General features: G+C 40.3%; 1 protein-coding gene and 1 long non-coding RNA gene across 2 annotated transcripts; one reads left to right on the top strand and one right to left on the bottom strand.

Moving 5' to 3' along the window:
• The first annotated feature begins 4,606 nt into the window (after window positions 1-4,606).
• LOC107778750 (NAC domain-containing protein 62) lies at window positions 4,607-9,792 on the top strand. Its single transcript, XM_016599050.2, has 6 exons — window positions 4,607-5,231; window positions 6,122-6,402; window positions 7,866-8,171; window positions 8,307-8,663; window positions 8,769-9,236; window positions 9,335-9,792. The coding sequence occupies exons 1-6, from the start codon at window positions 5,009-5,011 to the stop codon at window positions 9,608-9,610; spliced, it is 1,911 nt and encodes a 636-aa protein (XP_016454536.1). The 5' UTR covers window positions 4,607-5,008; the 3' UTR covers window positions 9,611-9,792.
• Window positions 9,793-22,298: 12,506 nt separating this feature from the next.
• Window positions 22,299-23,582, bottom strand: LOC142180308 (uncharacterized). The gene is made up of 2 exons (XR_012708707.1): window positions 23,415-23,582; window positions 22,299-22,765 (listed from the first exon to the last, which is right to left on the bottom strand). It is a non-coding gene; the product is annotated as an uncharacterized LOC142180308 (long non-coding RNA).
• Between the last annotated feature and the right edge of the window lie 2,893 nt (window positions 23,583-26,475).

Genomic DNA, 26,475 nt, shown 5'->3' with positions numbered 1-26,475 from the left:
TCACCTCCCCGACCGCGAATATTTCCTTCGCAGCCGGTTGTTCTCCGTATACCGTTTTGACTCCGTCAAGTGTTGGGAATTTCAGTGCTTGGTGTAGTGTCGAGGGCACCGCCCTCATGTTGTGGATCCATGGCCTCCCGAATAAAGTGTTATACCTCATGTCCCTTTCGATCACATAAGATTTAGTCTCCTGGATGGTCCCGACGGTGTTTACGAGTAACGTTATTTCGCCCTTAGTGGTCTCACATGCCATTTTGAATCCATTCAGAACTCGAACTGCAAGCACGATTTGGTCTTGTAGACCGAGCTGCCCCACGACCCTTGATCGAATGATGTTGGCTGAGCTACCTATATAAATTAACACACGTTTAACCTGAATTTTATTTACGAGTACAGATATTACCAGTGCATCATTGTGGGGCTGCACGATCCCTTTTGCATCTTCGTCGTTGAAAGATAAAGTTCCCTCTGGTATGTAGTCTCGAGTTCGCTTCTCCCTAGTGATGGATATCAACCCCTCCGATGATCATGTTAATGACGTGTTGATGTTCTTCTTGTTCTGCCTATTTGTTAGAATCCCTATTCCTGAAATGATTCTTGGCTCGGTCGCTCAAGAACTCCCAAAGGTGCCCATTGTTGAATAGATGGCCATTTCCTCTCTCAACTGTCGACAATATTCTGTTTTGTGACCGTGAGTGCCATGATATTTGCACATCTGGCTACGGTCCCTTTGGGTTGGATCAGACTGTAGAGGTAGAGGCCATTTAGTATATTTGATGCACCCGATGGCTGATACAATGGCGGTAACATCGACATTGAAGTTATATTCAGATAGCCTCGGTGCGTCTTTGGACCCGTCGAAGCCATTTTTGGTCACAAGTCCCTGACTTCTTTTGACATCGGTCATTTCTCCTTTCTTTTCTCATGGAGTTTTGACCGGACCCACTGCTTCTATGATCTCCATTATACGGCTGATACCGATCCCTGTTTGGGCTCGGTTCGCGATCGATATCTCTCTTGACTCTGTCGAGGGTTCTGACAGGATAGAGAGACCCCGAAGGGGCCCCGAGTTGATCATCTTCAACTCTGATTTTCGATTGATACCGGTTATGCACGTCGGCCCATGTAACAGCCGGGTATTCTATTAAGTTCTGCTTCAGCTGCTGTGAAGCCATCAAGCTTCGAATGTTAAGTCCTTGAGTGAAAGCTTGAACAACCCAATCATCGGCGATCGGCGGCAGATCCATTCGTTCCATTTGAAACCGGGATACGAACTCTCTGAGCATCTGGTTTTCCTTCTGTTTGAGTTTGAAAAGGTTCAATTTTCTAGTCTCGACCTTGATGGCATCTGCGTGTGCTTTTAAGAAAAAATCTGCAAGCATAGCAAATGAATCAATAGAATTAGCACGTAAATTGTGATACCATATCATAGCTCCATTCGACAGGGTTTCCCCAAAAATTTTCAACAGAACAGACTCGATCTCATCGTCCTCCAGGTCGTTCCCTTTGATAGCACATGTATAAAAGGTTACATGCTCGTTTGGGTCGGTTGTTCCGTTATACTTGGGTATTTCAGGCATACAGAACTTCTTGGGGATTGGCTTCGGAGCCGCGCTCGGTGGAAAAGGTTTTTGACGAACTTCCTGGAATCGAGGTCCTTCAATATCGGAGGTGTTCCTGGGATTGGGTCTACCCTGGAATTGTAAATTTCTACCTTTTTGCCGTTAGCCTCGATCTTCTTCTCCCCAGATTTTATCCTTTTTGTCAGCTCCTCGAGCATTTTTATGATCTCGGGGTTAGCCCCCGATTCGTGTTCGTTCGACCTTTCTATGACCGGTTCATCCTTGCGGGTGACTTCCCGGGGAAGATAGGGCTCAACCCTGCTCGGTACACGACTTTGGTTCTGTAACTGAACTATCGCTGCCTGTTGAGCCTTCAACATTTCGAAGATCACTCGTAGACTGATCCTGTCTCCTTCAATGTTTTGCGTTTTTCGAGTTGTCGATCGGGCTCCACCACGAACGCTATTTGCGGGGTCGGTAGGCAAGTTTGCATCGATAGCCATATGTGAATTAGTGTCAATCGGATCTGCGATTGGAATTCCAGCGGGATTAGCAGGTGGTATCTCCTAACTTAATACAAAATAAAAAATCAGATTCAAATTGAAATTAATGATAAAAAAGTAAATGCAAACCACACAGGTTGAACAATCTTGGCCTTGAAGGTTGGTCACCCTCGAGTCAAAGATGCTGCAATCGGTGTTGGAACAGAGTGATAAGATAATAATGACTAAAAATAAAAGTTTATTGCTTTGAGATGCGTGTCACCATGTCTTTTTTCAAATAATCAGACTCTCTTTATACAGTAGAGAAGTCTTACTTTATGTACAAATCTATATAAGGTAAAAAATCTCATGATTTGCTAATTAATCGGTTTCATTGATATGTGCTGAGATTCCCGCCGTGATATCCGACCGGTTACGGATATTTCGGCCTTCCGTTATTTTGGTTCGATAATGTGTTCTCGAGCTAATTCGGAGTCGTGGTGAGTTCCGGGATTTCAGACTCGATAATTTTGAAGACGCATGTTCTAACCTCGTGCCTAGGTTCGATGGAACCCTAGGGTCGATCTTCAATCCATTATGTTTCATCCCCGATCTATCATGCAATAGATAAACTCGGTTTCTACTGTATACAATAAGTTAGTCTATTACTGAAAGAACAAAGTTCATCGTTATACAAAATATTAAAAAGAAAATTAATCTAAAAAAGCAAATACAACATACGTGAATAATGAATCCAGAAAAAACATGTTGCACAAAAAAAAAAAACTAGAAAAGCAAATTAAGTTACAAAAAATAAAAAGATGGATACCCAAATCATGAACTAAAAACAGAGATATTAAAAAGCCAAAGTACTACGGAAAAAGAACAAAAAAACACCCAAAAATAAAAAGAAGAAGAAGAGGAAAGCTAGAAAAAACAGAGAGAACAAGAGCTAAAAGATAATAAATCAACAAACAATTATTCTTGTCTATTAGTTGATTCAGACTGAACCAAGGAATTCCATACGCAACCAAAAGGAAAAAAGTAAAAAAAGAAGAAGAAAATTTTATGTTGGCTATGATGAGTGGCGACGACTACTTTGCTTAGTAAACGTGTGAAAATTATATTTTTCAAAAAGGGTAACTTAGGTGGATTCGAAATTAACTTAGGTGGATTCGAAAATGTTGGTTAACATATGCAACTTAATTCTTGGATTATAGTGAGGATAAATAGTTTTAAGTTCCTATAATGTTCCTAAGAGTATAGGTCAATATATATTATCAGTTCTCTTTAAGAGTGGAAAGTCGAAGATGAACGTTTTGGTTAAAGGAGTCAAAAGAGGAGAAGATATTAACTTATTAAAAAAGTGAAGATTAAAAAAAGAAGAAAACAGAGCGTATTTACGCCTTCTAAGATAACTGCTTCCCCGTCTTTTTATCTTTTTAATTAAAGTTTTGAATTCTTAGAGTTAATTGGAACTCTTATTTTAAAACGTCTAATTATAGAATAACTCTCCGAACAATCGTTTTAAAACAGAACATGCAAATCGAAAAACATAGGGTGCAATCCTTACTTTTTTTTCTTTGTGAAACCCCTAGTTGTCATTGCCATAAAAATGTTTTGACATGATTTTTTGCTATAGAAAACAGTTTTAGGCCAGAAAAACCTTGGGCTAAACCAATTGTTTTTTAAAACCAACTACTCATTGAATTCTCATAAGAAGAGAACAATAAATTTACCTCGTACTATGTCTTTATGCCACATCGATTAAGACGAGATAATAATTGCTTATTTTCTCAAATTTATCACAAAAAGACAACAGTCAGCAAACCTTGAGAGGTGTGTTTGTCATAGAAAACAAACACTAGAAATTTCCTATTTTGAAGAAAATATAAATAAAAATCCAAGTTGAGATTATAAATTGTTTCCTGGTGTGAACGCGCTATATCTTATACGTAATTAAGTGGATCACAACTTTTCTAAACAAGCCAAGTGGAGATTGGACCATTGTTTCTGTCTTTCTTTTCCTCTTACAATGCTTTTTCTGTATTTTTCCCTTTTGCAATTTCTTTTTCTGTCTTTTAAAAAAAAAAACATTTTACTTAAAGACACATTTTATATTATAGAAACTTTTTAGATTTAAATTTTCCATTTTACTTTATAACAATCAAATATTACGGTATGTGAAGATCACAAAAGCTTTATAATGTAATACTTTTAGCAGGTGTTAAGTTCTTAAATTTCATACAATAAAAAATTACTTTTAAAATAAAAAAGAAGACGAAGATGTGAAAATTAGTAATAGCAGCAAAAACTGTTGGTCCTCGAAGCTTCTTTTCTTTTACTCTCGTCAAAACACTCAACTGATTTGGTCAGGGAATTATCTGTTTTTTATGTTTAAGTTCGATGAATATGTGGTACGTCATTGTGGTTGGTTTGTACCAAGATGATTTCATCTTTCCACGTGTCAGTTCTTTATTCGCTCTATGACTTTCTGTAGCTTAACCTTCCTAGCTAGGTTTCGCCAATTTTCTTATATACCCTCCATCCTTTTCCTCTTACTAGCCTATCTCAACCATGGAGAAAACCGATAATTCACTTAAAACAATGGCAGTTTTGAAATTAGAAGCAAAACCATGTCTTAACAATTCTACGCGGTATATACACAGAATGTAAAACGCGGCACTCTCTTTCCAAATCAGCAATTTTAGCTAATATAGACAAATTGAAGTTAATTCAGCTCACTTTCTGAGATGTTTCCAATGGAGATTTTTTCCTCTCTTATGAAAAAAACTTAACCATAGCCACTTCACTTCAGAATCTTTCTCTCTAAAATTTTCCAGATCTCGCTTGATTACTTTTACTTTTTTACTCTTTATAATTTTATATTTCGTCAGTTCATCAACTTTTTTGCTTTTTTCACTTTTTTGCCCATCTCAACTTTGCAAAAACTTGGTGCTGTAAATGATGGCCGTACTTCCTGGAGATAACGTGATCGCCGTACTTCCGGTGGATAAACAGATGGGTATACCGCCGTTAAATACTCTGCCGGTAGGATACCGTTTTCGGCCGACGGATGAGGAACTAGTGAATCATTATTTGCGGTTGAAGATCAACGGTGCTGATAGTGAAGTCAGCGTTATTCGAGAAGTTGATATCTGTAAACTCGAGCCTTGGGACTTGCCTGGTTAGTATCCCTGCTTATCTTAGTTAATTAATTAATTAATTAATTTAATTTTTGTGCGTGTTATGCCCCAATTTAGAGCTGTGTTGAACCCTGAACCCTAATATTTTTGGTTATATCTTGCCGGGAAATCCGTTGCTGTGAGTAGTCTCGGCTTTCATTTATTAGAAAGGCTGATGCTTGGCTTCAAAAATTACTTAGCCTTGAAGCTTGATATCTAATTGATTCTTATTTTTTGGCTTCGTTAAGCTTTTCGAGTTTATTTTCACAGAACCCGCTAGCACATAAGGTAGTGAAACACATTTATATTTAAGTTAGATATATACTGATACAGTTGGGGTGGGGTTAAATCTTGAGACCTATTTTTCTCATTTTCAAGGATAAGATTGGAGTACTTGGGCGAATAACCCGTTGCCCAACTAGAGTAAGTCATATGGTTAGGCAAATGTACTTTCCAGTAAGAAAAAGAAAAATGAGAAAAAGATTGCGGAACTATTCCACTGAGAATTGATTTCCACAGTAGGAAGGACTGTACTGGTTAGCCTTGGCACTGTGTTGTTCTACAACTCAAAATTTGTTGCTAGCTGTTATTGTAGAATGGACGAAGATAGATGAGAGAGTAAAATATTCTATGTTTTTATTCTGCTGATTATTGACATTTCAGTGTGCCTCCATATTATATGCTGTAGACAGTTTCTTGGCTAAATTTGATTTGGTGTTTAGATCATCCCTGAAACACTTACCTCCCTTGACATCCCTAACACATGTACACACTTTTGACTGTGTCTTTTTTGGTCGTATCTGTCACAGGCCAGATCCCAAAAAAACACATTCTTTTTGGAAAGATGAAGTAAACATTTTGAAAGAAAATAATGGTGTGGATTGTTTTGCAGATATGTCTGTGGTAGAGTCAAATGACAATGAGTGGTTCTTCTTCTGCCCAAAGGATCGGAAGTACCAAAATGGGCAGCGATTGAACCGAGCAACAGAACGAGGCTACTGGAAAGCTACGGGTAAAGATAGGAACATTGTTACTAAGAAGGGTGCAAAAATTGGGATGAAGAAGACCTTGGTATACTACATTGGCCGAGCTCCTGAAGGCAAGAGGACTCATTGGGTGATTCATGAATATCGTGCAACTGACAAGTCATTGGATGGATCACATCCTGGCCAGGTCTACACATCCTTGATTATCTTGTGTCTTGAATTTGTATTGCTGTTATTGCTCACTTTGATCAGATTCTACAATGTAATTATATACATAAAATTTTAAACGTAAAGCATGCCTTAAGCTGCATATCATATAATTTAACCATATAGGATTGGTTGGTTTTATCCTATTTGGTTAGTGTCATCTGTATTTCAGGACTCAAAATATTGGATATACTTGCAATTGTTTATGATGGTGGTGTTCGGGCCAGCATGTGCAAACTATTCCACCGGTACCTGCTACTTCCCCCCAACGTAGGTACCGTGTAACTCTTCCCACCAAGGCTTAGGCAGATGGAAAGAAATCACCTAGTGTTTTCTGCCTCCGCTGGGTTTTGAACTTGAGAGCTCATCCTGCCATTTCATGACCGCTAGGCCACACCCTTGAGTGTTGTGCTTGCAAATTTTCTAGCTATGGTAATCCATTTTCATGAGATTATATAATTACCTCACAAGGTAAGATTGTTTTATCCTCCTGAGTTTGATCCTCTCTTGACCTATCTTATTGTTTCATTTGGCAGTTGGATCGGGCCATAGGGATTCTTTCTTTGGGGGGTGGGGGAGAGGGAGGGAAGGTGGTGCTAGTGGTTTGGAAGGTGAACATTTTGTAGATCTAGTTTCCGAGAGAAAGAAATTGTACAATCCTAGACACTTTCAAATTTTTTAATATGCATGTCAAGCACCAATTCAAACATCCTGATGTTGGTGGGATACCTGTGGCATCATCTGCAAGTACAGTGGTGAACCAATTGATTTGAATTTCGAACTTTGACTACAAGGGATATGAGATTTATGATATTATACTTTACTGTTAAAAAGCTAAATATTTATAATATAAACTTTTCTTTTAAATGGCGTAATATAAACTTTTTGTTTGTGCATTGGTTGCTTTGGTGTATAACATCTTCATGCCACATGAACTATTAACTTTTGAATTGCTATTTGTTGTGGTAGCATAATGAATTACTTGTAGCGAACTTGAAGATCCTCTGTTACATCCACGTAAGGATTTTCTTGAGGCTCTGGATACCAATAACAGCCTAACCAGATGTTGCTTTTTGTTAGCTTTGTTCATTAGAAGACATTATGTAGATGTTCAGATGACTTCTTTTGTAAGAAAAGATTTAAAACTTTTTACTTCTTTCCTAATTAGAGTAGACTCGTTAAGTGAACGTACGTGTAGTGGCAGCGTTTTCTGAAATACAGTCAACTGCTCTCACAATGAACATACCGCTGATTGTTTAGTGTTTTTAGATATCCAAGTCGATGAGTGTGGATCCGAAGCATCTACGTATCAAAGAAAATAGAAAAAACCTCTGGATATGACGCATACTTCTCAATTGAATCAGGAATACACATTTCTTTTGTTATTTGTGATAATGCAATGAAAATTAGCTCATACCGGGATATGTAATTTGCCTGGTGCAGGGTGCTTTTGTGCTTTGTCGCCTGTTCAGGAAGAATGATTTGAAGCAGGATGAGCATGTTGAGAGTTCCAATTTAGATGATGCTGAACTGAATGCTACAGTTGCCAAATCACCTACTGAAGGTGATTTATCAGAGGCAGCCACTCCATTAGCAGTCATACAACCTTTAAGTGATAGTGATAAAAGCTATGCTGCAAAGCTTCCCAAGGGCGAGATGTATGGCAAACAATTACCCATTGAGAGCCACAGCAACAGCTGTATTGCTGATGATACAGAAGATCAAATGTTGGACATAACATCCATACCGGTAAGTAAAACTACATTGGGATTCTACTTTTGCTTGAATAACAAGGTTTCTATAGTGGATTAAATTGGTTAAAGTGTTAACGACTCAAAAAGGAATTGCTTTAAGTGATAATTTTCTTTTCTGCTTCATGTTTAGCCCGATATGGAGCTAGAGAAAGCATTGGGAAATTTTTGTGACCCGTCAATGCAGCCTTTTGATTGGAAGATCTTCTCCCCGTTGCACTCACAGTTACAGGTGGAACTTGGATCTTCTTATTTGCAAAACCCCATGAATAATGGCATTGGTGCTTATCAAAAAGATGTCCAGTTTCAGTATGGAACAAATGCTTTTGATATCAATGAATTTTTGGACTCAGTAATTATCAACTCAGATGAGTTTTCATGCGAAGATTCTGGACAAGAATTGGTAGCGCAATTTTGCAGTGTACCTGGTGCGCCAATTAAGGACTCTGGATCATGTAGTGAGTCAGAAGCAGAAGTTACCCAAAGGCTGGTAAGTGCAACTCTGTGGACATCAGTTACACCATGCCATTTTTTTCCCCAAAAAAGTTCTTAGGTAGCTGATCTTATGCTGTTTTTCCTTTTTTTTTTGTCCAAGGTTGAGCCAGACTTCTTTGAGCCTGAGGTGTTGCTGGGCAATTTTGATCGAGAGATTGCAGTTAAAAGAGAGGTTAACTCTATTGGGGCCACAGTGCAAGAGGCTTGTGGAAGTGCACCTTATGTTAGCAATGATCATGCTATGGGGAACCTAGATTTCTTTCAACATTCCTACCCTGGACAGAATGTTTACCCTGCTGGTTATGGTGCAATTCAGGTCCCAAACTTCCCAAGTGTAGAACAATCTGGTGGTTACAGCAATGTAGTAAGCAGTGATTCTGGCTCCGGAACTGGAATAAAACTCAGGCCTAGGCAAATGCAGAATCAGTCTGATGACAGGCAGTTTAGAACGCAAGGAACTGCAAACAGAAGAATACGTTTGCAAATGAAACTTCAAGTTGGACGGGTTGAGTCTCGCAGCCATACTGATTCTAGTCAGGGGCCAGAAAGTCGTCTAGCAGTAACCGAGGTAAGCCTCTCCAGTCCCTTTTTCCTCTTCTTTCTTAAATTTAGATAAGTTTTTACCCTCTTAGACACTAAAACACATACTTATGCCGGATTGTGCAGGCTGAAAAAGACTCCGATGAACATAGTTCTTCCACCAGTGATGAGACACGAGATACAACTTGTGGAGAATATGGAGTTAGTGGAGAGGCTGATGACCTGAGCACACCCGTGAAAGATGCATGTGATTCTCCAGTTCAAGACATTGTTGATGTGTCCTTGAGGACCAATACAAAGCTCTCAAGTTCATCACGTCTGTACATGTCCATGGTTCTTGTGGTTGCAAGTCTGCTTGTGGTCTTCATTGGTGTCTGGGAATGCTTTAGAGTGCGAGTATAGTACGCGTCAGCTACCTAATTTGTATTTATAGATTCCCAGTATACGATGGGTATGTGTTCGGGGTAGCATGAACAGGCCTTTCCTGTTTGTTGAATTTATCTCATATGTTTATTGCAGCAGGAACTTGAGTTGAGACATTAGAGATTGCTAGTATATATTTTTAAGAGCTTGCTCGTTTTGTACATGTTTCTTTTAGGGTTTTACTGTTGATTTCCCTTTAGCAGAATTTAGCTGAAACATCTAATTTGCGATTTTATTGAATCCCCGCCTTATCTTATCACCCGAGAACTGAAACCCAGCGGATGAAAAGTAGCATAACAAGCCAAGACTTTGCTGTACTGACTTTGCTTGACAGAGCTATGGAAAGCCTTAACAAGTCTATTTCTCCTTATGGGTTTTCAATTTGGTTAGGTTATGTATTGTATATTCGGTTGAAATTTGATCGCAGTCAATCAATTATTCACTTACCTCTCTCTCCAAGGATAACTTTTATAGTCCCTCGAATGAGATGCGCTCCCTGCACCCTGTTATATGGGCAACTATGGCAAGTTATCCTTACTGGCTATATTGTGGTAACTATGTATTACCATGATCTATATATAATTTACTGTTAATTTCTTCAAGATTTTAAAAACCTCTTTTATTTAGCAACAGTTGGCTTAAGGAAAGATGTAGATGAATGAAAAATACACGCAGAGGCGGATAATAGAGTCAATACAAGATGATAGAATTATAGAAACTCTGTTGAGCAAATAATACAATGCACGTTATGTACAAATTTTAACATGGAATGGATACACTACACTTTGTAAGAATGTTTTATGGCTTCTAAATCAAGAAAAACACCTCACAAATCACATGTTTCCGAACTGTGAATGTGAAAGAAAACCGAGATTCCGAACAAGCATTGGTGCTTCAGAGCCTTTACTTGAGACAAATTGATATTCATTGTATTTACTACTAGATGATGTGCTTAGAACGGGCCCAACATTGCACTTTACGAAGCAATTTATTATTATTTTTCTTAAAGAAAACAAAATTCTTGTTTTATCAAATAGATCCAGAGATGTTCACTTAATGATAGCAACTTTTGCTGTTATTTTCGTGCAATATCACGAAATTTACTTTTCTAACGTAATCAAATAAATTGCCATAATATTACTGCTAGATGAGATTATCTTAAGGGCAAATATTTCTAAAATAGCAGAATTCATTATAAATATAAAGCAAGGTGTTTCCCATAACAAAATCAAATTCAAATTTCAAATTAAGGAAAGTGCCGTCGCTTAAAAAGTACATTAGTACATCTGCTATAGAAACATGTAGAACGCATGCACATTTTGGACATTCCCAACAGTATTCATCTACAGAATTGGACAATGGCAAATGTATTGTTGCAGCGCTAGAAGTTCATCATTCCTTTTAGACTCTCCGTCTCATCAGAAGATAGTCCCGCGAAGAAGAAGAAGAAGAGATGTTCGAATTGGATGACAGGAAAATCCCATCATGATTCATGAAAAGTCTTGAGTATTCACTATAAGACGCCTCCGTTTTGAGCGCCCTAGAGTTAAATTTATACGTGGTTCTAAGGATATGTGGTATAACTTGGTACAAATCGAAAAAATAAGAAGAAATATATCGAATATTGACTGTACAAAGGAATGAATACAAACCCAAATTGAGTAGAGAATGATTTATAAATGAACAAGATGAATCAATGTCCAAAGCCCGAAAAAAGATAATCTTTAGTATATGTGTGTAAATCTCAATAATCTTTGAAATGTGAGAGTGTATCAATGTATGGATGTCTCTTTCCAGAAATGATAGCCACTCTTAATATAGTGAAAAAATCTTACTTTGGATATAATTAAAAATACATAGTGGAGATCCCATGATAGATTAATTAATTAGCTTTTCCTTAATTCCCGCTGAGATTCTCTCCCCCTAGTGCGGCTACAACGGCTCTTTGCCTCTTGGCTCGATCTTGGTCGGTCTTGGTATTGGTCGGTCTCTGGGTCTCGAGCTCGATATTGACTCGAGCTCGGTATTGATCGGTCTGGATCTTGAGCTCGATAACCCGACTTCACATCTCATCTCGATATTATAATGACGACCTTCGGTCCATCATGTTCCAATCTTGACTAATTACATGAAGGGAAAACACGGTTTTGACTGTATACAGATAGTCCCCTCGTTTCTCGGAAAGAAATATAGCGAGAAACAATATGATTTTTCAACTTTTGACTAGATACATACTGACGTCTGCATCGAGCCCGATTATGACGTATGTGACAAATGTCCCGTCGGTCTAGTTATCAAGGCATTAAATGCGCGTAAGACGATGGTCGGCCACCACCAATTTTGAACCGTCACTATGAAATCTATAAATAACCCCCCTTCATCATCATTTCAAACCTTTACCTTCAAATCTTTTCATTCCAACCTTCATAGTTCTTCGCCTTCTCCACAGTTCTCTATTTCCAGTTTTAGAAATTTCTTTGCTTGTTCTTCACCAAACACCATAATATTCCAATTTCCCATCTTCTTTGTTCTTGAAAATTTAGATGGCCAAGATATCTAAAACCGTTCTTCAGAAAGAGGCTGCTTCCTCCTCTCGGCCGGTCGGTGAGAAACTGGTGGTGGAGCCACGCCTCGAAGAACTCATTCCCGTGGGATATGTTATCGATTCCGACTTTAAGGTCGAGAAATCCTCATCGGTTGCTGGTCGATGTGATCCGGTATCGAGATGTATATGCTCCATACCCCAAAGCCTTATTGATTTGGTGAAGAAATATTGTGGTTGGGAAAACAAAGAAGCTGTGATACCGACACCGGAGAAAGCGATCACTACCCACGTGGAAGGGTACTTGAGTGTTTACACTTATCCTTTTACGCTGGGTCCCCTCGATCCGGTCATCATCGACTTCTGCAAGAAGTATCAGGTGACCCTCGGCCAAATACACCCTTTTTTCTGGAGGATTGTAATATTGCTCCGTTTCTTTGTGAGCAAAATCGACAGGCTTCCTTTCACTCTCGACCACTTCGTAAGATTATATAGCCCTCGTCTTTACCGAGGTGGGCTGATAAAGCTTCAACGTCGGGCCACCAAGGCCTTCACCTCGAGCATAGATAAAGACAAGGATCGGGGTTGGATGGGCCGGTTTGTTCGAGTGAAGTCCTCGGACCTAATCCCGGCTGAGAGTATGCCATTTCCCGAGAAATGGAATATGAACCGTTAGTGTGATTCCGTTTTCAGTTTTTGTTGTTTTTACTTCTTCATCTTTTCTTATTAGTGTTTTTCTTGACACAGCCGTTGCTTGGATGCCGGGTGCGGTTCCCCATCTCGAGAACTGGGTCAGGAGCCTGGTTTCGACGTCGATATATGGCGAGCGCGCATGGCGCAATTTGTCAAAGAGCCGGTGGGAGGCTCGTACTCATGGTAAACCTTCTTCTTGGCTCACCGATTTGCTTATTGTTCAAGTATTTTTTCAGGCGTAAATTTTATTTACATTTCTTTCTTTGTAGTTCTTGGAAAAGATGCGATTATGAGACCGCCATCAGGTGATGAAGAAGTTGTACCGCCTATCTCAAAACCAGAGAAGGTAATTAAGAGAAAAAGGGCCTCGGACTCCGAGGGTCAAAAACCCAAAAAGAGAGCGGCTCGTAAACCCAAGGTGAACAAAATCCCTTTGACTATGGAGTCGGTCCTGAGTTTAAGGGATGAAGAAGAAGAAGAAGAAGAAGAAAGTGCTTTCGGTCTGTTGGCCCGTGCACGGGCTAGCACCGATACTCAGAATACTTCGGTATCGGTGGGAGTTGATACTGCTCCGACCAGACTTGACGAGGTCGAGGAGGAGACTTCGACCTAAGTTCCCGAGCCGAGGGGGACCGGGGATGTTTTACCTTGGGGTAAAGAGACCGTCGAAGAAGCTGCATATGCCGGTGTGCAAACCGAGCTTGAGGCTCCCCAGGACGGAGGCAGCGCTCAAAAAGACCTACTCGAGGCGATAGAGATCGGGGATCCCCCCTCTTTACCTTCTTTTTCCCAATCGATGATACATGACGCTCAAGTTGTGGAGACTTGTCACGGGGAAGGAGTCTATGGAGTTTATTTTATCAAGGTAGAAGATGTCACCGGTCCGAGTGACTTGGAGGCTCCGAAGAAGAGCTCGAGCGAGGTGGGAGCGCCTTGCCTATTTTACGAAGCCCAACGGGCCCTGAATCGGGCAAGTTCATACTTTCTTTGCCAATTTTCATACTTGTGTTTTTCTTTCCTTGTATAATCCCTTCTTATTTTTGTTGGCTTATGTGCTTCATCACGAGGCATTTTTCCAATCCCGAGGGGAGATGAGTCAGTACGAGACCGAAGTTCGAAGGCTTACTGAGGAGAGAGATGCCTTAAAGCTTCTCAGTGAGCAGAGAGAAAAGGACTTCGGGCCGAGTTGGAAGCATCTCGGAAAGAACAAGCTGAACTGGCCGAGCAGGTACAAAGAATCTTTGAATTTAATGATATTGACTCGGGAGTGATGGCTAATAATTCGGTCCCGCAGGTCGAGAAAAAGTTCGATATGATTAGGCAGATTCGTGCTGAAGTGGACGTAGTGAAATCGGAGGCCGAGGAATGGAAGAAGAACATGGACCGCCTCACCTCAGAAAAGGAGACTGCCCGGACTCAACGGCTTCGGCTGAGGCCCAACTCCAAAGCTTGAAAGAGAAAATCTTGGTGCAAGCCAAGAATATCGAGGAGTTCCAGTCTCAATTGAGCTCAGCAAATTCTGATCGAGAGAGATTGGCCATAGAACTTGCAGCGGCCAAATCGAAGGTCAAGAAAACCATGGCCGATGCTGATGCAATGGTGGCCGTTTATCGATTTGATGTCGAAGCTGCTCAAGTTCAAGCAAAGGATGTTGCTGAGGCTGCTCAGGCTCGGGCAAACTGGGTTGCCGAGCATGCTAAATGCTAGTCTCGAAGGGAGACTCTCGAAGAGATTCATGCTCGTGGCTTCGATCTAACAGTCGATATCGAGAAAGCTAAGGATCTTGAAGCCGAAGCCAGAGTGTTGGCTTTTCCTGATGATGATGATACCGGGAGTGCGAGCGGATCTGAAAGTGAAATGGGCCTCGAGGGCGAAGATGCTGCTCCCGGAGAGGACTAAGTCTTTTAGTATTTTTGTGTTTCTTATAAGTTCGTTTTGGTCTTTTGTAAAGAAATTTGATCGGGATATGTTGCCCTTGTAAATGATTTTGACATGTATATAAAAACTTTCTTCCTTTCTGCCTTACAGAATTGTGAAGTTTGTATCCTAAGGCCCCGGTTCAGATAATTTGATCAAAACCGAACTAGTGTAGCCTTTAGGCCTTATGGTCGAGTGAGTGCTTGCTCGGACTTGAAGTAAAAGACAGCCCTTAGGCTTTATGGTCGAGTGAGCGTTTGCTCGAACTTGAAGTAAAAAACAGCCTTTAGGCTTTATGGTTGAGTGGGCGTTTGCTTGAACTCGAAGTAAAAAACAACCCTTAGACTTTATGGTCGAGTGAGCGTTTGCTCGAATGCGAAGTAAAAAATATCCCTTAGGCTTTATGGTCGAGTGAGTGTTTACTCGAACTCGAAGTAAAAAATAGCCCTTAGGCTTTATGGTCGAGTGAGGGTTTGCTCGAATTTGAATTAAGGTAGCCCTTAGGCTTTGTAGTCGAGTGAGGATGATTTCTCGAACTCGAATCAAGGTAGCCCTTAGGATTTGTAGTTGAGTGAGGGTTTTCTCGAACTCGAGTTAAGGTAGCCCTTAGGCTTTTTAGTCAAGTGAAGATGATTTCTCGAACTCGAAGCAACGTAGCCCTTAGGCTTTATGGTCGAGTGAGGGTTTGCTCGAACTCAAGGCAACGTAGCCCTTAGGCTTTATGGTCGAGTGAGGGTTTTCTCGAACTCGAGACAACGTAGCCCTTAACCTTTATGGTCGAGTGAGTGTTTGCTCGAACTCGAAGTAAAAAATAGCCCTTAGGCTTTATGGTCGAGCGAGAATGATTTCTCGAACTTGACGCAAAGTAGCCCTTAGGCTTTATGGTCGAGTGAGTGTTTTAATGATTTCTCGAACTCAAATCAAAGTAGCACTTAGGCTTTATGGTCGAGTGAGTGTTTGCTCGAACTCGAAGTAAAAAATAGACCTTAGGCTTTATGGCCGAGTGATAATGATTTCTCAAACTCGAAGCAAAGTAGCCCTTAGGCTTTGTGGTCGAGTGAGTGTTTGCTCGAACTCGAATTAAGGTAGCCCTTAGGCTTTGTAGTCAAGTGAGGGTTTGCTCGAACTCGAGTTAAGGTAGCCCTTAGGCTTTGTAGTCGAGTGAGGATGAATTCTCGAACTCAAAGCAACATAGCCCTTAGACTTTATGGTCGAGTGAGGGTTTGCTCGAACTCGAGGAAATACATCCCTTAGGCTTTATGGTCGAGTGAGTGTTTGCTCGAACTCAAAGTAAAAAACAGCCCTTAGGCTTTATGGTCGAGTGAGAATGATTTCTCGAACTCGAAGCAAAGTAGCCCTTAGGCTTTATGGTCGAGTGAGTGTTTGCTCGAACTCGAAGTAAAAAACAGCACTTGGGCTTTATGGTCGATTTAGAATGATTTCTCGAGCTCGAAGCAAAGTAGCCCTTAGGCTTTGTGGTCGAGTGAGTGTTTGCTCGAACTCGAATTAAGGTAGCCCTTAGGCTTTGTAGTCGAGTGAGGGTTTGCTCGAACCCGAGTTAAGGTAGCCCTTAGGCTTTATAGAGCTTGATCTCGATGATATTTTGGATAGCAGTCCCCGATTTATGGGGTAATCATTCGAACTCCGGTCATGGTCGGCCCTTAAGCCTGTTTACATAATAGATCGAGAACATGAAGTAGAAGAATCTTTCTGAGATATGAGATATCGGTAAAGAAGAAATTTCTCTTTATAAGTCATTATACATGTGTTCATATTTTGTGCCAGGGCTCGAGCAAACTACACGGGCATGGTTCGTTTGATCATTTGGCCCTTACAATTTTTTCCTATCGAGACCCTGTTTCCATGAAGTAAATTCCTTGCATCGAACTTGAAATATTTGAGGGAAATGCCCCCCAGTATTCGAGGTTGATTGTAAAGAGGCATCGGAAACTGTTGAATTGTTATAAGTTAGCACGATCAATGGTTGCCTCATTAAAAACCTCGCCGAAAAACCCATTTGGGACAAAACCGGTCTAAGGGAAAAAGAGTACAACGCGTGCTTTAAGACCTAAAGGCTTCGAGTTGAAGAATCCATCCCTATTTCTGGTCGAACACCTGCAAGGGTTAATTTCGAAATACAAATGAACATGGGAGGGTCGTACCTTAGCAGTAGTATCGTTTTAGGTGCAATAAGTTCCAATTGCTCGGCAGTTGTTTGCCGTTTATCACACCGAGCTTGTAGGATCCTTTTCCGACGATTTCGAGAACCTGATACGGTCCTTCCTAGTTCGGACCCAGTTTCCCTTCATTCAGATTTCGGGTGTTGAGAGTGACTTTCCTTAGCACCAAGTCCCCAATTTTTAAATATCGAAGATTGATTCTTCGATTATAGTACCTTTCGATCCGCTATTTTTGGGAGGCAAATCGTACGAGAGCGACTTCTCGTCTTTCATCCAACAATTCCAGGATCGTATTCATGGTCTCGTTATTCGACTCATTTGTTGCAAATCGAAACCTGATGCTAGGTTCTCCGACCTCAACCGAGATCAGAGCTTCAGTGCCATAAACCAACGAGAATGGCGTTGCTCCGGTACTGGATTTCGATGTTGTGCGGTATGCCCATAGGACCTCGAGTAGTATTTCTCTCCATTTTCCTTTGCCATCGGTAAATCTCTTCTTAAGATTTTGGATGATGGTTTTGTTGGTCGATTCGGCTTGTCCATTCCCGCTGGGATGATACAGTGTTGATAGGATCCTTTTGATCTTGTGATCCTCGAGAAATTTAGTTACTTTGCTGCCGATGAATTGTTTTCCATTATCATATACAATCTCGGATGGCATCCCGAATCGACATATGATGTGGTCCCAAATGAAGTCTATCTCTTTTTTTTCTCTGACTTTCTCGAAAGCCTCTGCTTCAACCCATTTAGAAAAATAATCAGTCATAAACAAAATAAACTGATCTTTACTTGGGACCGATAGGAGGGGGCCGACGATGTCCAGTCCCCATTTCATGAAAGGCCATGGAGATAGGATCGAGTGGAGTAGCTCCCCGGGTTGATGAATCATGGGTGTATGTCTTTAGTATTTGTCGCATTTTCAAACAAACTCCCTTGCATCCTTGCCCATATCGGTCCAATAATACCCTTCTCTGATTATTTTGTGGACCAGAGAACCGGCACCAGAATGGTTTCCACAAGTGCCTTCGTGAATTTTCCGTAAGATGTAATCTGTATCTCTCGGTCCCAAACATATTGCCAATGGTCCATCGAACGTCCTTCTAAACAGCGTTCCGTCTTCGGACAGGGTGAACCGTGCTGCCTTTATGCGCAGAGCTCTCGATTCCTTTGGACCTGATGGAAGATTCCCGTTCTTGAAGTACTCTATATATTTGTTTCTCTAATCCCAGGTTAGACTCGTGGAGTTTATCTCGGCGTGACCTTCTTCGATCACCGATCTTATGAGCTGTACGACAGTCCTCGAGTTGAGTTCGTCATCTTCGACCGATGAACCTAAGTTTGCAAGGGCATCGGCCTCGCTGTTCTGTTCTCGGGGTACATGTTGCAAAGTCCATTCCTTAAATCGATATAGAGTCACCTGTAATTTATCCAAGTACCTCTGCATTCGATATTCTCGGACTTCGAAAATCCCGTTAACTTGGTTTACCTCGAGGAGGGAATCACACTTAGCCTCTACGATCTCCGCTCCCAAGCTTCTAGCTAGTTCGAGACCTGCAATCATGGCCTCATACTCGGCCTCATTGTTAGTCAATTTTGTAGTACTGATAGACTGTCTAACTACATTACATGTGGGAGATTTTAGTACGATGCCTAGTCTGGACCCTTTGCATTCGAGGCTCCGTCCGTAAAGAGGGTCCAGACTCCCGGATCGGTACCCGATTTATCAGTAGTTCTTTTTCAATCTCGGGTACGAAGGCCGACATAAAGTCAGCCACGAAGTCTGCCAAGATTTGAGATTTGATAGCGGTTCGGGGTCAATACTCAATATCGTACCCCCCGATTCCCATTTGGCCAATCAACCCGAAAGCTCGGGTTTGTGCAAAATACTTCGAAGAGGATAAGTTGTTACAACATGTATCAGATGACATTGGAAATATGGTTTTAGTTTTCTAGAGGCGCTTATTAAAGCAAGAGCTAATTTTTCTAAGTGGGGATACCTAGTTTCTTTCTCGCCTAAGGTCTGACTGACATAATAAATAGGGAATTGCGTACCTTGTTCTTCTCGAACCAGGACTCCACTTACCCCTATCTCCGAGACAGCTAAGTACAAGTAAAGCTGTTCGTCCACTTTTGGGGTATGAAGCAGAGGCGGGCTCGATAAAAACTGAGAGTCTCGTGGTCGGCTGTGGCATCGATCATACGATCGATATTAGACAAAGGACTTACTTAGGGCATACTTTATTTAGGTCTTTATAATCTATACGCATTCTAAGTTTGTTTCCCTTCTTGGGGACTACCACCACATTTGCTATCCATTCGGGGTATTTTACTTCTCGAATGGATCCTATTTTAAGAAGTTTGGTTACCTCGTCCTTGATGAAGGCATGTTTGACCTCGGACTGGGGCCTTCGTTTTTGCTTTACCGGATATAATTTCGAATCCAAGCTTAGTCTATGAGTGATTATTTTCGGTGGGATCCCTGTTATGTCAAGATGGGACCAAGCGAAACAGTTCATGTTAGCTATAAGAAATTGAATAAGCTTTTTCCTGAGCTCGGGATCTAACTTCGTGCCCAGGTATACCTTTCGCTCGGGCATATGTTCGATGGCGTGATTTTCTCCAGTTCTTCGACCGTTTATTGGGTAGCATCAGAATCATCGGGGACCACGAAGGACCGATGGACCCCATAGTCATCATCTTCGCCAGTCTTTCGATTCTCTAGTTGGGTCGAGGCTGACGTTTGTGATTGCTATTTGGTATCCCGTTCCCCCTTCGAATTCGATCCCTTTACCGATGATAGTGAAGATATCGGAATCACTTCATTGACGACAAACATTTCTTTTGCGGACGGTTGCTCCCCGTAGACTGTTTTGATTCCCTCCGATGTTGGGAATTTCAGAACCTGGTGAAGGGTCGAGGGCACTGCTCTCATTTTGTGGATCCATGGCCTCCCGAACAGGGCGTTATATCTCATATCACCCTCGATCACGTGGAACTTCGTTTCTTGGATGATCCCGGCCATGTTTACTGGCAAGATTATCTCACCCTTAGTAGTTTCACACGCCATCTTAAATCCGTTCAGTACTAGGGTTGCGGGCACGACCTGGTCCTGTAGACCGAGTTGCTCTACGACCCTTGATCGAATGATGTTGGCCGAACTACCTGGATCAATTAACACACGCTTAACTTGAGTTTTATTCATAAGTACAGATATTACCAGAGCATCGTTATGAGGTTGCATGATTCCTTCCGCATCTTAGCCACTAAAGGATAGGGTTCCTTTAGATGTGTAATCCTGAGTCCGAGATCGCTTCCCACTTACAATCGACATCTTAGTGCGTTTAAGCACCGGCCCCTGGGGGACATCGATCCCTCCGGTGATCATGTGGATGATGTGTTGTGGCTCTTCTTGTTCGTTTTGTCTATTGAAATCTCTGTTTTTGAAATGGTTTTTGGCCCGGTCACTTAAAAATTCTCGAAGGTGCCCTTCATTGAATAACCAGACTATCTCCTCTCTCAACTGCCTGCAGTCTTCAGTTCTGTGGCCATGGGTGCCATGATACTTACACATTTGATTGGGATTTCTCTAGGTTGGATCGGACTGCAGAGGTCGAGGCCACTTAGTATCTTTGATGCGTCCGATAGCCGACACGAAGGTGGATGCATCGATATTGAAGTTACATTCTGATAACTGTGGTGATTCCTTAGGTCCGGTATGCCTGTCGAACCCATTCTAGTTCATCAGCCCCCGAGACCCCTGGCCTCGATCACTTCTCCTTTCGCCCCGTATGGAGTTGCATGCAGGTTCGCTACCCCTACGATCTCCGTTATACGGCCGATATCGGTCCTTGTTCAACCTTGGTTCTCGGTCGATGTCCCTTTTAATAACGGACCCAGAACCCAACTGGTCGTCTTCGACTCTAATCTTCGATTGATATCGTCTGTGTACATCGGCCCAGGTAACAGCCGGGTACTCGATTAAGTTCTGCTTCAACTGCCGTGAAGCCATCGAGCTTCGTTCGTTCAGTCCTTGAGAGAAAGCTTGAATAACCCAATCGTCTGTGACCGGTGGTATATCCATTCGCTCCATTTGGAAACGAGATACGAACTTTCTTAACATCTCGTTATCTTTTTTGCTTTACCTTGAAAATGTCCGACTTCCTGGTCTCAACCTTTATGGCTCTGGCATGTGCTTTTACGAAAGAATCTGCAAGCATAGAAAAAGAATCGATAAAGTTAGGCGGTAAATTATGATACCATACCATTGCCCCCTTTGATAGAGTTTCCCCGAACTTTTTTAATAATACGGATTCAATCTCGTCGTCTTCTAGATCGTTCCCTTTAATGGCATATGTGTAAGAGGTGACATGTTCGTTGGGGTCGGTCGTCCCATTATATTTAGGAATTTCGGGCATGCGGAACTTCTTGGGGATCGGTTTGGGAGCCGCGCTCGGGGGAAAAAGGCTTTTGTACGATTTTTTTGGAATCCAAGCCCTTCAATACCGGTGGTGACTCCGGGATCTGATCAACCCTGGAGTTATAATTTTCTACTTTTTTGTCGTTTGCTTCAATCCTCTTTTCTCCTGACTCAATTCGTTTTGTTAGTTCCTCGAGCATCCTAATGATTTCGGGATTAGTCCGCGATTCTTGTTCATTTGATCTTACTACAGCTGGCCCCGTTTTGTGGGTGACTTCTCGGGGTGGACCGGGCTCGGCCCTGCACGGTGCCTGGGTTTGGTTCTGCAACTGAGCTATTGCTACCTGTTGAGCTTGCAACATTTCGAAAATCATACGCAGGCTGATCCCGTCTTCTCCAACATTTTGGGTATTTCGCACCGCAGGTCGAGTTTCACCATGAATGCTATTTTCGGGGTCGGAAAGTTGGTTCGCCTCGATGGCCACATGTGAATTAACGTTGATTGGATCTGCGGCCCTAGTTCCAACGGGATCGACGAGTGGCCTTTCATCCCTAATCGTCAGGTTGTTGTTCTCATCTTGAAGGCCAGCTTCGTTGTCGATAGGTAGGACTATTAATTGAGAGTTCGTCGTTTTTAACTTGAAATAAAAGATAATTCCAAGAGCAAGTGTAAAATGGTGTGTTTTTCAGATATTCGTACCAAATAACCACTATCATCCTCAGCCCCACGGTGGGCGCCAAACTGTTTACCCGAAAAATAGATAGAGTTGAATTTATACGTGGTTCTAAGGATACGTGGTATAACTTGGTACAAATCGGAAAAATAAGTAGAAATATATCGAATATTGACTATAAAAAGGAATTAATACAAACCCAAATTGAGTAGAGAATGATTTATAAAGAGCAAGATGAATCAATGTCCAAAGCCCGAAATAGGATAATCTTTAGTATATGTCTGTAAATCTCAATAATCTTTGAAATATGAGAGTGTATCAATGTATGAATGTCTCTTTCCATAAATGATAGCCACTCTTAATATAGTGGAAGAATCCTACTTTGAATATAATTAAAAATACATAGTGGGGATCTCATGATAGATTAGTTATTTAGTTTTTCCTTAATTTCCGTCGAGATTCTCTCCCCTAGTGCGACTACAACGACTCTTTGTCTCTTGGCTCGATTTTGGTATTGGTCGGTCTCTGGGCCTCGAGCTCGGTATTGATCAGTATCTGGATCTTGAGCTCGATAACACCACTTCACATCATAGCTCGATATTGACTCGAGCTCGGTATTGATCGGTCTGGATCTTGAGATCGATAACCCGGCTTCACATCTCATCTCGATATTATAATGACGACCTTCAGTCCATCATGTTCCAATCTTGACTAATTACACGAAGGGCAAACTCGGTTTAGACCGTATACACTAGATAACTTTTTATATAATTTAAAAGAATAAAAATTAATTTTTTTTTTTATAGAAGATCTTCTAGGAGAAGGGAAATCATATAGCAATTGGATGGCGAAATCTTAAACTGAATTAATTTAAGTTGAAGTCTTGACACATAACATGCATAGATCTTGTGTCTGAAATGTACTACAATCAAGACATCTTTTTAGGTGATGACAGGTTTAAGAAATTACCAACTTGAAAATTCACATCAACCTCCAAGAGTATAAATGAGTAAGACCGAAGAGAACCGAAAGATAAAAAGACATCTACCACTAACTCCAACTATAAACTGGGAAGATAAAATAGAAATGGAAGAAATTTTGGCAAAAAATAAAAAAGCATGTCTAAAATTAATTGTAACCCCAAGCCGAGAAGACAAAACGAACTGAAAGGGTAGTCTTTGGAAGACTGAAGAAAAATAAAAATCATGCAAAAGTAAAAGATTTAAGGCGAAAAGAGAAACAAAAAGAAGAAAATGAAGGTCGAAGAACATTGAAAAGTGAGGCAGAAAATAACAACATCAGCCATGAAATTGAGAAAATTAGAAGATTTGAGTAAACAATTACTAAGAGAAAAGCATACCTGGAATGACAATACCAGTTGAGAAAGACGAAGAGAAGTGAAAGAATACTATGAAATTGACGTTGGAATAAGAGTAGTCTTACGTCTGATTTTGGGGCTGAGAAAGTTTGAAGAAGGATGCTTCTAGAGCCAAACCTCGATCCAACAAGAAATAAACACCCCACGATAAAAATTATTATTTTAATAAAAGTATTTAAATTATTCTTTTACCCTTGATCGACCTTTGTGGCTCTTATATATAATAGACTAGATAAGTTTGGCCCGCTCTTAGCACGGGCCCAATGTTATAAAAGCTTAAACATTAATTTAATATTACTATCTTTGTTTTGACATGCAATTATAGAAAGAAGAGATTGAAACATGTAAAAAAGTAGTACTAAACCAGATATATATAACATTGCCTATTAATTATTTCATATTATTTACAGGCGTTTAGGGATAATGTTTCTGTTGTACAAAGGTTAATAGAACATCTACCACAATGACTGCAAAACGACGTGCAAAATGGCACATTCTTTACATCCCTCACACTAACCTGTCTAGGTATGTACTATTTGCGTATTGACAGATTGTAATACAACTATAATGCTGTAATTAGTCTCCGTTTTTGCAGGCTATGGCAATAATATTGAACCTGTAAAAATTATTTCTTCGCATTAGCCCAACTCAATTCTTGTCACATAATGTAGCCAGAGTGGAGAACTTGCAGCAAACCACCAATATAAAATTTAATAAAGTAGAGAAGAAAAATATAACGTGTTATGCAGTAAATTGCCATGTAAGTCGGAATTTATAAAAGGTAGGAAATGGAAATGACATGTCAAGTTAAAAGCATGTCAAAAGCTGGACAAATAACTTACCAGTGACGTGCGTCTTTTGCCATTTAAATAAAGATTAAAAAATATTGTGGAAGATAAAAGATTGATAACAAGCTACTATAAATTACATTTATACAAAATAGATTCAAGTATTCACCTTGCAGCCTTAGTTTGGATAGCAACAACTTAGAATACGACATCTTAATAAGTTACTATATGTTTTCTTTGATCAGTTAAGAAGTTGCATGTTTTGGTCCTATTGGAGCATACTTAAAAGAAGCCAAGAGCAGAGATCTCTGGTAAATAGGATACCTAAATGATCTGGATTAGTGTGTAGAATTCTAACAATAACAATATCAGTTCGGTATAGTTTCTTCCAGGCCAGAAAAGACAGAAAGATGGGAGGGACTCTAGACAAGAAAATCCTCATCAAGAAATTTCATAGCAGATAGTGAGAAACTAGAAGTTAAATCCCATTATATTCTGAAATTATTCATTCAAAGATAATACATCGATATATTTTTGAAGATCTAAATTGAAGATCTAGTCGAGATATTCAAGCTAAGTATTATGGTGGCATGAATCATTAAAATGTGAAATTCCTATACTTGTTTCAAATGCACATATCATCATAATACCTGACTTCTTGATCTGTCATCCATGAGCTGCTGAATCCTAGTACGTGGCTACACAGTCACCTTTCTTGTTCTTGTCCACCTTTACTTTTAAGACATAATCATAGATGCTAACTTAAGACCCTTTTTATCCTTGTACACATTTAACATGGAAAAAACTTTTATTCAGCTAATATAGCTGCCAAAAAGACTTAACAACACACAAGGATATCACGATACAACTAGAATTGTCAAAAAAAAAAAAATATTACATGATCACTGAAATAAAATTTATGTACACAAAGCAAAAGAGAATTTTAAAACTCTAACTATTCCCTCTCGTCCAAAACAATTGCAGTCCTCATTAAGGAGTATGCCATACTTTAGTAAACAGGAAATAAATCAGCTTGATGTGACCTTATTTTCTCGATTTTAGAAAGAAAGCTCTAAACCAACAAGATTGTTTATCAAAGCATATAGAGGGAATTTCTATGCAAGTATCCATCTATTTTAGCATATGATGGGTCTATCTTAGAACTTCACAAAGCCATCAATTATTAAAGTACCTCATGCCTTTATTTATTGGTTCTACATTGGCTTTAAGACCATGCTTTTGTTGCGGAAGCCAAATGTATATAGTGTGAATGAGTCACAACTACTATACCAAAAATTATAACAACCACTAAATAATAAACAAGACAATAAGACAACAATAAAAGAACACCAGAATTTACGAGGTTCGGCCAATTTTGCCTACTTCCTCGGACACAATCAATATTTTATTCCACTGCAAAATTACAAGTGAAATAATACTAAAGAGAGAAGATACAAATGCCTTAAGAAGATAAAAGGCAAATGAGAGGTGTATATAAATCCTAAACATTAGGCCTCCTTTTATAGGGTGAAATTCTCATTCAAAATTGTCATCCACCGATGTGGTACTTTTGCCAATTTCAACAAATCTCCACCTTGGCAAAATTCCACATCTTCAATTTTCTCTCAATAACAAATTTTGGTTGTGTCTTCATCTTCAATCTTTAGTGTTCAACAATGTTGATCAAATCCAAACAATGTTGAAACTTGACCGCAGTCACCACTTTTGTCAGCATATCAGCAGGGTTCTCCGTAGTATGAATTTTCTTCACCGTGACTCCACCTTCTTCTATGATTTCTCGTACGAAATGATACCGAACATCAATGTGCTTCGTCCTTGCATGATAAACTTGGTTCTTCGCTAATTGAATAGCACTTTGACTATCACAAAAAATTGTAATATTTTTTTGTTCAATACCAAGCTCCTTTAGCAACCCCTGAAGCCAAATTGCCTCCTTCACAGCCTCCGTAATAGCCATGTACTCTGCCTCTGTTGTAGACAAAGCAACTGTTGACTGCAAAGTAGACTTCCAACTAACTGGTGCCTTTGCAAAAGTAAACACATAACCAGTAGTTGACCTTCGTTTGTCCAGATCACCCGCAAAATCTGAGTCACAATATCCAACTACAGACCGATTGCCTTCCTGCTCAAAAACTAACCCAACATCTACATTACTATGAATATACCGTAGAATCCATTTCACAGCTTGCCAATGCTCCTTTCCTGGATTATGCATATATCTGCTAATAACTCCA

This window comes from Nicotiana tabacum, chromosome 4 (genome assembly GCF_000715075.1).
Source record: "Nicotiana tabacum cultivar K326 chromosome 4, ASM71507v2, whole genome shotgun sequence".
NCBI lineage: Eukaryota > Viridiplantae > Streptophyta > Magnoliopsida > Solanales > Solanaceae > Nicotiana > Nicotiana tabacum.
This window is presented reverse-complemented; position numbering and strand designations above follow the sequence as displayed.

Excerpts from the sequence above, each read along its gene's own strand:
- LOC107778750 (XM_016599050.2), top strand. The coding sequence starts at position 5,009 with ATGATGGCCGTACTTCCTGGAGATAACGTGATCGCCGTACTTCCGGTG. Across the intron at positions 5,232-6,121 it reads CGAGCCTTGGGACTTGCCTG|ATATGTCTGTGGTAGAGTCA; the intron begins GTTAGTATCCCT and ends ATTGTTTTGCAG. Across the intron at positions 6,403-7,865 it reads ATGGATCACATCCTGGCCAG|GGTGCTTTTGTGCTTTGTCG; the intron begins GTCTACACATCC and ends TGCCTGGTGCAG.